The 12,242-nt window shown below is 35.3% G+C and overlaps 1 protein-coding gene across 1 annotated transcript; it reads left to right on the forward strand.

The window, feature by feature from the left end:
- The first annotated feature begins 6,414 nt into the window (after nt 1–6,414).
- LOC146145066 (zinc finger protein 862-like) lies at nt 6,415–7,056 on the forward strand. Its single transcript, XM_083390474.1, has one exon. It carries the CDS (start codon nt 6,442–6,444, stop codon nt 7,054–7,056), a length of 615 nt encoding a protein of 204 aa, XP_083246600.1. The 5' UTR covers nt 6,415–6,441.
- The last annotated feature ends 5,186 nt before the right edge of the window (nt 7,057–12,242 follow it).

Here is a 12,242-nt window from a genome sequence, read left to right on the forward strand (position 1 = left end):
ACTCGAAAATGTAATGTTGACGAATTGCTACTGTGTGCGTTTTTAGTGAAAACTTCCGGTAAATTGCCAGTGCCTTGCGAAACAGTTCGGCCACTTGTTCACAGATAACGAATAGCAAAATTGACACATATCCTTCCTTATATTGTCCTCGAATGTGCGACCTTAAATCGCCGCTTTGAGAATTGGCACATTAGCCACATCTCAAAACAATGATTCGAAATTGTGTTTACAGTTAGAGAAGCCGTTTTCGTGTATTAATATGGACAAATTCTAACTTCCTTGTAGGAGATATGTTAAGAAAGAAAGGCGATAAGCCAACACCCGTGTGACGTATTACTGTTAAATAATATAACAATTTGCCGTGTCATTGCTGCGTCATAATCTTTTTCTCGCACAGAAAATTTCTCTTCTGAATTTTGTGTATAAAAAGGATTCAGGTTACAGTCCACAAAGTTCAATAGAAAGCGAACAGTTAGACGAAAGGGACGCTGTTAGCCCTTCGTCAGAAGATTCATCAGCGCATTCAGCAAAACGGACTCTCAACCCATTTGTAGATTTGGGTAGTGATTGGCCATCAAGCTCGACATTTGGACGAGTGAAAATACCAACACCCATACCAAGAGCTCAAGCTAAGTCTCGGGAAAGTTCACCAGAAGACAGAAGAATCCAATCAGATTCAGATTATTACCCTGATAGTCTAGAATCTTATGGTCGACGCCAAAGAAGAAGAACCAGAGAAACTTCAAGACAAAGAACATTTTTGCAAGACAGACGTCTCACCTTCCGTCTATGCTCGGAGACAAGAACCACGTTGAAGAATATATCGCCTTGAGATTGTACTTAGGAGTCCCGTCCCATCTTATACGTGACCCCATACCCACAGATTTAGCAAGATATCTCATTTATTGCAACCAAATTATTTCAAAATTTTCCAATAGGTTAATAAATCAGTGTTTTCAACAATGTCATAACCATTTTTTAATGATTAACATTCGAAAATGAAATATTTCGAGACTGTACATTCCATAATATTCATAAAAAATTACCTTTATAAAACAAATCTAGCTTTACCCCTAATAAGTTTAATAATAAACTCTCTTTTATGAGCCTAATGCATCAAGTATACTTAGTTTGACATTTTTGCCAATGTACACAAAATAAGAACAATTTTTTCAGCGTGATTAGACTGGATTTGAAATGCATTTGTGTTACGTGCTTAATTAGCACTACAAAATTATCACCGGTTGCTAATTACGCCGACTGTAAATTCTAACATTCATTATTAATTTTGCGCCTTTGTTTTTAAATGTAGGGCTAGGAATTAGGTTTTCGCATATCGGGACATGTATATTAACGTAATATTCTTGTGCGCTGTGGTGTTCGCCGTTAATTGGACTCTAGACATGTTTTTTCCTGTCTCCAAACATTTCTGCAAATCTCACGATCATTTATCGCTTGTTTTCCGGCGCGGTTTAACTTCTCACGAAAAGGTCCACCCAATGTTATCTTTCCACGAAACGGCCGCCCTGTAAGGCGGGCCTGGGGTTTCCGGGAGCGCGTCGGTTCCCGTGAAAAGGAGTTTTGTTTTAGCGTATATTACGAGCGGCTGACCGCCTACAGCTCAATAGACGTCTGGGTGAAGCCTTGTGAAATTAGCAAGTAAAACTTTAAGTTTCATTATGCTCTGTATGTCGGTTTTTTTGTAAGTAATTGTGTGTGTCTAACTGTTATTACAACCCCAGCGGAGGTTAACAACATTCCTGTCCAACTTCCGGAAATCAATGGAGAACGTTCGGGCCATTGCGACATCACGACACAGACAATTGCATAGTAGGGAACCGCGTATACTTCAAACGTGTAAATTTGTTTTCGTGCGTCGTGACTGTCATAGATATCGCCCTTACATTCAAAATTAATGCTAATGGCCGTGTAGATACTGTCTCGATTGACCGACTTAAACCGGCTTACACTGATAATGATTTATTAAACATCGAAAATACTCGCCCTACTTTTACCCAAGGTTTACCGCAACGTTCCGATATTCCATGCATACCACCGCAACACTCTGTTCCCATTCGACCGAAGTTAACTCGACGTGGTCGTGTTATTACTGTGCCTGCTCGTTACCGAACGTGACTAACGCACTGGTGGGGGGTTTTGTAGCGTATCCTTTTATTATATGTGTTACGCGACATGCTACACGCGACACGTCTTTCTATCGTGCTCTTTCGTCACTCGCTCGGTCATTCGAAAATACAAGCTGACGTGTGCACTGCTCTGGCTCCTACAACATGATGTAACGAATGAGTAATAAATTGCTGTTAATGGGCTGAAATTAAATAATATAACCATTTTACTATTTAAATGATCCCTAATAGCCAATTAACAAATGCTAATAGTAGATCAAAGATAAAAACACCACTCAAGACATATATGTCTAAGTTGAGAGACATCATTTTTATTTATAAGGTCATAAGACTTGATTAAATTTATCCTAAAAACGCCCTCATATGAGATTATTTTAAAATCTATACAACATGACATTAAAGAAACAATAACAGAAATCAAAGAAGAAACATTGGAAACAAAAAATAAGGTAATTCTGATAAAAAATGAACGGCAAACATCAAAGGAAAGAACTCCAAATATTAAAGGATGAAAATAAAAAACTAAAGATGGAAATACACTCCACAAAATACAAAATGGACAAATTAGAACAATATGGAAGACGGGAAAACATTCGAATCTATGGTGTTCCAGAGACTGACGGACAGGACGATGATGGAGAGAAGGAACTTTTTAAGGTAGCAAAGGACTTAAATATTGCACTTATTGAACATGACATACAAAGAGCACACAGAATTGGCAAAAAGAAGCTAAACAAACATCGCCCAATAATATCAAGATTAAAAAACTTTATGCAAAAAAGAAGGGCACTGGCATCAAAAAAATCTACATGAACGAAGACTTGACCTACACCCGGCACAAATTGATGTACTACTTGAAAAGCTTACCTGATGTAGAAGCAACAGGATCTTCAAATGGGAGCAATAATGGCTAAAGTTGGCGAAAAATGGTTCAGGATTGATTCCCCAGAGGATTTGTTACAAACTCAATTGGATATCGACTGGATTGAGATTGCCAAAATATACAAAGAAACAGTGTAATGTATATGTTGTTTGTAAATATTGTAAATAGTTATTTATTGTTTAAATATTGATGATGACTACGAACAAATATACACAAGAAACTAATACAAAAAACATATTTTATGAAAATATCGATAAATGTACATATTATAATGACAAATCACTAAATAGTCTTTTGGAAAAGCAAATAAAAAGGATACCTTTTTTATAATACATATTAATATTCAAAGCCTTGCAAGAATAAATAAACATCGCCTGGAGGAGCTGTTAAATTTGCTACATAAAAAAAAAACATAATATTAGTGCAGAAACCAAAATTACACAACAAAGCATTCCTTTTGACAATTACATAAACGGATATAACTTTATACATGTGGATTCCCCAACTAAATCGGGAGGGGTAGCTGCTTACATTGATTCAGGTTACCAAGTAACAAGACCAGACGACCTACAAATTACAATAGACAAAGAAAGCCACTGTGAAAAATCGATGAAAACTGTTGTGGGAGTCGTATACAGGCATCCTGGAGATAAATTCCATGAGTTTGAGGAAAATTTTGTTATTAATTTAGAAACGCTTCAAAATGAAAAAAGCGACTATATTATAGGTGGCGACTTTAATATAAACCTTTTAAAGAAGTCCAGCAGAAACATAGAAACCTACACAACTAATGTTTTAAGTACAGGGACAAATATTTATAAACAAGGCAACACACTTTGAACCACATGGCAAAAACTCACTACTTGACCATTTTTATTCAAATTCAATACTAAATCATATAACCCCTGGGATAATAGATATTACAACATGTCTGATCACTTGCAGCGCAATTTTTAGCTGATTTAGAAAACAATCTTTATAGTGGAGATAACATAGAAACTCAAAACAATTAAACAATTTGAAAAGCTGATTAACATTTTTACAGCGATCTTAAATAAACATGCGCCCTTGCGCTCAATGACTAGAAAGGAAAGGAAATATTAGCAACAAAACCCTGGATATCCAAAGCAATTTTAAAATCAATTAAAGTTAAAAATAGGAAGTTTCGAAATTGCTATAAAACAAATGATGCAACAAAAATTCTAGCTTTCAAAAAATACAACAATCTACTTACAAGGGTAAAAAGAAAAGCCAAACAGATCTACTTCCAAAACCAGCTAAAAAACAGCAGAAGCTCTTGTGACACATGGAAAATAATAAAATCAATACACAATAACACCCAACCAAAACACGGTATAGAAAAATGAAATAGCTGAAACGTTAAACAAACATTTCATAAACAATGTCTAATCAAATTCCAACCACAAATCACAAATACCTCTTGGTAAAATAAACTCAACAACAGATTCATTCTTTTTTTCATCAACCACAGAATTTGAAATAAAAAAATACATCAAAAGTTTACGTATAAAGCAATCTAGTGGCCCACACAATATTCCGATAAAATACATACAAATGGCAATCACAGGTTTTGTCGCCAATTTTGACACAAATTTACTTACAACTTATGCATAGCGAATTCAGAATTTCCAGAATGTCTCAAAGAAGCACATATAACACCCATACCAAAATTAAGTAGACCATTAACACCTAATGACTATAGGCCAATAGCGGTTACATCTATGTTTGGAAAAATATTAGAAAAAGTAATGCACCATCAACTTCAAAAATGTTTTGTAAAACATAAAACTTAGTAAACATCAACACGGATTTAGGAAATATCACTCAACCTCACTTGCCGCAACAGAATTATATGAAAACCTATTTAATAAAGAAAACCACAGATATAGTTGTGTAGTCTTCCTTGATTTAGCCAAGGCCTTTGATACCATAGACAACCAAATATTACTTAAAAAACTAAATCATTATGGTATCAGAGGCCCACCCCTGAAACTAATAGAAAATTTTTTAAGGCGCAGAAAGCATAGTACAAAAATAGGAAAAACTCTTTCTAATCCGTCGATGCCTGTATGCGGTGTCCCACAAGCAGTGTTATTGCGCAGCTACACGACACAATTTGCGCAGTAAAATTGCTTTTGCGCACTTGCTTTATTTTTAATTAAAAGTAAAAAAAATCTTTACATTTTTCTCGGTACACCGTTTTTAGCCTTTTCGCACCTTCCGTTTTGATTATAGCTAGTACAACATTGAACTCTATTAACTAACTGGTTTTCTTTATCCATTTGTTTCTTATCTGAGACGAAAGCAAAATGTCCGTACAGGAAACTCAAGCTAAAAGAAAAAGAACTGAGTTTAGATTGAGTTGGCTGAACACAGCAGTGGAATGTTTAAAATTAATTCTGGAACCTGAAACCGGAATTTATAGGCTAAAAAAACAAAATGCTAGAACAGCGGTTCCCAAACTGGGGTCCGATTGAATTAGTCTTTAGCGAATGTTTTTAAACATTAGTATTAGTCTATGTTTTAAGCATTGTCTTTCACCAATCTTAGTCTTCGTTTATGCTTTATTATTCGATAATAAAGCGTGTTTTATTGTCTCTCGTGACATTATCATAAAGCATCTATTGTGAGACTGCATTAGTGTGTACTACAAGAAACATGGCTCAACTGACCCTTGATTTTTATGGGGCCGCGAAATATCAATATAATCGCAAAGGTTCCACCAGGCAATTTTTTTTAGAAAAGTTTGGGAACCGCTGTGCTAAACTATCGGAAATCTACCAGTATTCCGCATCGAACGATTTGATAGCTTGTAAAGTTTGTCAGGAAGTGGCACCTGACAGCGATTTTGGGAAAGGCCAATCATGGAGTGAATGGAAAGTGGACTACCTAAAACGTCATTTAAACCATAAGCTCCACATTGAAGCATTAGGTGTATTGGCTCAAAAGTGAAATTTAGACGTGAGGGGAGGTAGTGTGAGCTTTTTCACCACAACGCCAACTGCAGAAGAAAGTGAAGTTTGTAAAACTCCGTCAAGTGAAGTAAAGGTCCTCGTAGATAGTGTCCTTCTAAGTATTAAACTTAATTATAATTCATCAATATTGTCTTGCCAGGTGATATAAATAACCATATGTCAAAAAACACTGCATTACCACGTTCCTGGCGAAGTAAAAATTACGGTTTCGAATTTCTTAGACGAGCATAGACTATGTCACCAGAGAGAATACAAAGCATATAAGGCAAGCAAAATGTCACACTCTGATTATGTTTGGACATAAAGTTTTGTACAGTAGATAATTTTTGCCAGTATTTTTTTGCCCTTTCTGCTTGGTAACAGTCAAACTATTCTAGAAGAACTCAAGAAATTTTACACCACTAATAACATTTATATGCAAAGAATGATAATGTTTACAAGTGATGGTGCTGCAGTCATGCTAGGTAAGCACAATGGTGTAGCAAAATTATTGCAGAATTCCATTCCCCACCTGGTCGAACAGCACTGCGTAGCGCACCGCGAAGACCTGGGAATTGACGATGCTTGGTCAAAAGTGTCTATTATGCAGGACTTTGAAACATTGGTAAGAACCATTTATACTATGTTCAGCAGATCGTCAGTAAAGAAGCCAGGTTTGCAGGATATTGCTCAGGCAGCTGGTCATAAACTAATCTCCTTTAAAGCCATACATGATGTAAGGTGTCTGTCCCGTCATTTTGCTATACAAGCACTAGTGAGAAACTATGATATACTTCTTGAATATTGCAAAGAAAAAGGCACTCGTGATCCAGTGGCTGTTTTTTGCGGTGCAAAACTGGAATCGAGGCAAATAAAAGCTGCTTTGTTTGTTCTAAATGATATTTTAACAGAGCTTGCAGATTTGTCAAGGACCTTCCAAAAAAGCAATATCACTCCTATGGAAGCACAAACAGTCGCTCACAACAAAATTGCGAAGCTTCATGCGCAGTACTTAGGTGAACATAGACACTGGAGTGCTACTGTAAAATAATTGATTGATAATCTTTTAGTTAGTATGGAGGAAATGGCTCCAGTAGTGTTAGATTTATTGAACTCTGTACTCATTTGACAGACAGATTTCCAGATTATAACAAACTATCTTACAAGTTTATATTTGATTACAGCTGCATAAAACATGCCGATTTTAATTTTGGTCTAAATGAATTAGATGAGCTCTTAAAGCAATTTAGCTTCTTACTTCCTGGGAATGAGAATGATACTAGAAATGCCTACAATGATTTTAAGTCTTTGGCAAAGGAAAAGTAAGTCAACTGCCAGCGTAGGTTTAACTGATTTAGCTGAAATATGTTTTGGGGATAACAAGTTTTCAACTATACTTTGCCTAATTCAAATATGCTTTTCCTTCCCAGCTTCCAGTGCCGATTGTGAGAGAGGTTTTAGCCTCATGAACAGAATTAAAACACAGAACAGATGCAGGCTCGAGCCATATCATCTGGACCAACTCATGATGGTAAAATCTGTCTTGACTTCTATTTCAGCAACCAAGGATTACGAATGGGATAATGAATCAACTATTTGTCAAAACTCAGAAATAAACTTGGACAAAGTCTATAAACATTGGAAGAGGACAAAAACAAGGATAAGCTATGCGAGTTAAATCTGTACCGTACATTTGAATCGCTCGTTCTTTAAGAAAAAATAAATTGTTTAACAAAGCTTGTAATATATTTTCGACTTAAATTCTGCTTATTTTAACGACGCTGCAAATATTTTCAAACTTAGGTTTTTTTAGCACAACTGGACATTTTCGCCGTCAAGCACAACATCGAGAGCAAAACGGCCCAATTCAAGTTCCAACTTTTACAAAATTAAACTAGATAAAAATTAGGACGTTTCTAGAACGGTTTTTAGTGAATATTTTATGTGTGTCCATTGGACAGACTCAAAATTTATCAAAATATACGCACTGCATTTTTTGCGTTTGCGAAACTTTTTAGGTATAGTTACTGTGCAGCCATATAGCTGTAGAGCAGGGGTTCCCAACCTTTTTACGATCTCGTACCACTTGGACGCTCTGTAGTGGTCAGGCGTACCACTTTAGCAGAAAAATAATTTAATTGAAGCATATTTTTAGCTTACGACTGCATTATTCAACGCTATTTGTAGCTTAAGGCTTAAGCTATAAAACAGTAGATTATATCTATCAAGAGCATTGGCATAATTAACGCCCACAGTCTCACAGCGTTGTACACTTTACAAAGCAACTGTGCTCCTTGTCAACAATTGACATGGCCTGTATTTTGAAGATTGCGTTGTTTCGAAACAACAGGAATAGTTACGTAAAAATAAGAATGGGCTTCGGGGAATTTTTTTTTATTTAAATAAAACCAGAAAACAAAATATAAAGTTGTGAATCCAGGGTTTTGTGAAAAAAACGGATGCTCCTCGCGTACCACCGGTTGGGAACCCCTGCTGTAGAGTTATAAATCCTGTTAGATAAATGCCAATATTGGAGTAATGCGCGCCGTCTATTGGGAGCTTCAAAAAATAATTCAAATAGATATAGAAAAAAGTGACCACTGGTTTCGGGAACCAATTCAAGTTTAGGATGGAGTAATAAACTCAAAGCTAGGGATGTTCAAAGTAGAATCCCAAGGTATTCTAGAATAATAGGTTTCGAATCTAGAATAACGAATCCAGAATAGCGAATCCTAGTAAATTTTTATTAAATTATTTAACCTCGATTTTGTTTTGGGAAGGGATTAATCTTAATCTTCCTTACAGGGCCCACAATCACAGCAATAAATCTCCCAAACAATTTTCTAACATGTGTATATTATAATAAAAAAACTCTCTCATATGTTTAACATTCTTAACAACTGTCATCTGAAGCCGTTCTGTAAACTGGAATATGTCAACTGTCCAGGTTGTTGCCAAAACTTATATTTTTGCCAATAGTGAGTACAATGCAACACTGCACACAGAAGTCTTAAGCAATTCGGTCCTGTTTTTTAAAGCATTGTTAAGTCTTATTGCTTCTTTTTTGACTAACATGATCTGTTATGCAGTATAATGATACTGCAAAGAATACAAAGTTATTATTGACATAACGAATTCTTGACAATTACGTTGTGCATAACTGCATAACTTCCCTGAATATTGGCCTAAAGTTGACCTTAAGTAACCCCATAGCGCATTTTGTGGACGGCCAGCACGTTTTGCAACGCTATGTTGCAACTTAACGCATTTCGGGAAATTGCGAACTCCGCACCAGATATTACACGTTAGTCGCTCGCCCAATAACGCTTGATTGACACTTAATTATTAGACGCACGTTATCGCGAGACGCGGTAATTGGTCGCCCGAAAAAACGCTGACACTGCACTACGAGGTTACATTTAAAGCAAGCACAAATTGGTCGCCGCGGCGACAGGCCAACTTACCACACGCGTTTGTGCAATTAGGCGCAACAATCGGCGGTAAAACATTAAATTATATCAGTTCCAATTACCCGAAATAAATGGCAGAATTGGATTCGATATTCTACTTTGAGCATCCCTACTCAAAGCCATTTACTAGTTAGATATATATTGGAAATTTACTATGCCTTCCTATAATATTGACATCTAAATGATTTTTTAAATGCAATGGTCAAATAAATCCGAGCAGACATCATCCTGAAACACGTCTTCTTTTGTTGGGTAGACTAATTTGCCTGTATATGTGACAAGAATCATTTGCTGTAATTTTTAGTTTTTACCAAGGTACACAATGCACATAATTGCTTTGCATGACCAGTGTACATTAGAAGCACATCCTGGTCATCAAAATACACCAGGTTGTCAAATAGGGCACATTTAATGCACATTAGTGCCTATTTTGAGAAATCACATTTAGTTAACATATCTCAGTTTCAGGCAATCATTCTATGCAACTTTACTGCAAATCAATTTTGGGTTCTTGCCCCTGTGTAATTTGTATATTTTTTTTATGTATGTCAAAAGTTTTCCTGTTTTTGATCGACTCAAGTTTTATAAAATTACATTTCACTTTGGTATCCCGGTAACAAGGTCAAGGGCAGCCACCCCAATTACATTGTATTATTTTCCATGACTCTTTATTTGTGTCACAATTCAAATGCTTATCATAAGGTACATTTCCTTAAGAATTAACATCAATGGTGGCCTGTCAAATGATTTCATGCATGTTTTTTAACATTACTTTAACTTAAGACACCTTAAAGATATTTAGCCAACAAGTTCATATTTAAATATCTGTTATTAACCGTTTTTAAACTTCAATCCTAAGGCAAACGCGAATGGACACAAAGATGTCTTGTTATTTCAATTAAATAAAAAAATAAAGCGGCCAAATTTTGGCCTATATAATTACCATATATAATTGGTAAACAGATTTTACGTTGCCCTCTGCACTAAAATTATTGGTATAAATACTGTGTACCAAGCTATAAGCTATCCCTTTCAACCAATAACCAGGTTACAGTTAATCTTGTTTTGATGTTCAATTATCTTTTAGTTTCCATTACATCTTAAAATTGGTATAACTCATATTTCAGTTAGTGATTAGCACAACCTTAACAATGAAATTAAATTTAGACTGATAATGACTGTTAATTCAAAAAACATTGTAGAACTTAAAACTAATTTTTCTAAAATTTAACTGTTTAACTGCAAGGATGAGTTTTTTTTTTACAGCCTGGGTTTGGCATGTTGCTTTTGGTAAATTAAAGATATCGTCAAGTTGGTTAGTTGATATGTGCTGATATTTTTGTAATGGGTATGGAATATTTTGTAATGATGTGTTGCTTTTTTGTTCTAAATTGTTTGTGTGCATTTTATCTAGTACATGGTACAAAATATTTATGTTTTATTTTAATTTTAGAAAAAATAATAGTATTTGAAATTTTAAAGTGTTTGTTGGCATTGGATGAAATGAAATTATGACTTTTGATGAAAAATGTCACTTTAACCAATGATACTATATAACCATGATCGGACACTTATCGGTTGACCAATCAGATCATTCTGCAGCTTCACGCTCCACATAGATTTGGTTAAGGTTGAATGATTTCTATTGGTTGTTATGGACAAAAGATGTGGCAGAGTTGCCGGATTTGTCTAATTTTAGTCATTTTGGTTAATTTCCGAGGTTTTATTGATGTTGTGGGCTAATTTTTTTTAACCAATTGTTGTGCGTTGCTTTAATAACTGTTTCAACGTTGTGGTAGGATTCTAGGCCGGTGCCAATTTTTTTAACCCTTTGCACCTTTGGCTAAATGTTGCCTCAAATATTTGATATTTATCCATACTTGCTGGAAATAATGGTCTAAGCAAGATCAAAAGCCATTCTTGTCCGTAACTGATTTTGTTTAAACAAGCATTAAGACAAGAATCTTCGTCCTTTCGAACAGATAGCATTTGGAAAATAAAACCTAACTGTTATGAGTTGAACTTTTCATTATTCTTTTTATGGCTCAGCAAAGATTAAATGTACTTTACAAACCGACGGGATGAAAATCAGATCAAAAATGCCAATCATTTTACAAAGGTATTTAAAAAACCTTCGGCGCGGCACTGTCATGGTTTCAAAGCAGACCCCGGTTGCGGAGCCCTGGTCTAGGCTACTACCATGCATCAACCAATCAGAATACAAGTTGTGTAATCTTTATCAAAACATAGTTTGTGCAGTGTTTTTCAAACTTTTTTGCATAATGGCGCTTCTGTAGACCGACAAAATCCTGGTGGTGCAACTAGTGACCGAAGCGATTTCCTAATTTTTATTATACCATTTTTTCTTTTTAAAATACATGCAAGTTTGTATGTTATAAGTTATATAGTTGCTTTATATTTAAACAACCGTTGGGTAAATGGCTAAGTCAAAGGATAAAATAAAAACTGTTAAAAAAAACATATGTTTTATACTTGAAAAAAGCATATGTTTTTATACAGGACTATTGTATCCACTTGCCCGCGGCGCACCTGGCAACGGTACATGCCATATCAGTGCGCCGCTGGTTAAGAAGCGATGAGTTTGTGTATAAAGTAGCTCTGAAGCTTGATATTATTCTAATTAAAAGACATGATGATCTTATTAATACATTAATACCTTTATAAAAATAGTTTAAAATATAGGCGATGTTTTTACTGCGACATTACATTTAACCAGTATTCAGGATAAGATTAAATTTAACGAAAG

Source organism: Ascidiella aspersa, chromosome 5, assembly GCF_963924565.1.
Source record: "Ascidiella aspersa chromosome 5, kaAscAspe10.2, whole genome shotgun sequence".
In the NCBI taxonomy this organism is placed as follows: domain Eukaryota; kingdom Metazoa; phylum Chordata; class Ascidiacea; order Phlebobranchia; family Ascidiidae; genus Ascidiella; species Ascidiella aspersa.

What these genes read in the sequence shown, in the direction of transcription:
- LOC146145066 (XM_083390474.1), top strand. Translation starts at nt 6,442, where the DNA reads ATGCAAAGAATGATAATGTTTACAAGTGATGGTGCTGCAGTCATGCTA.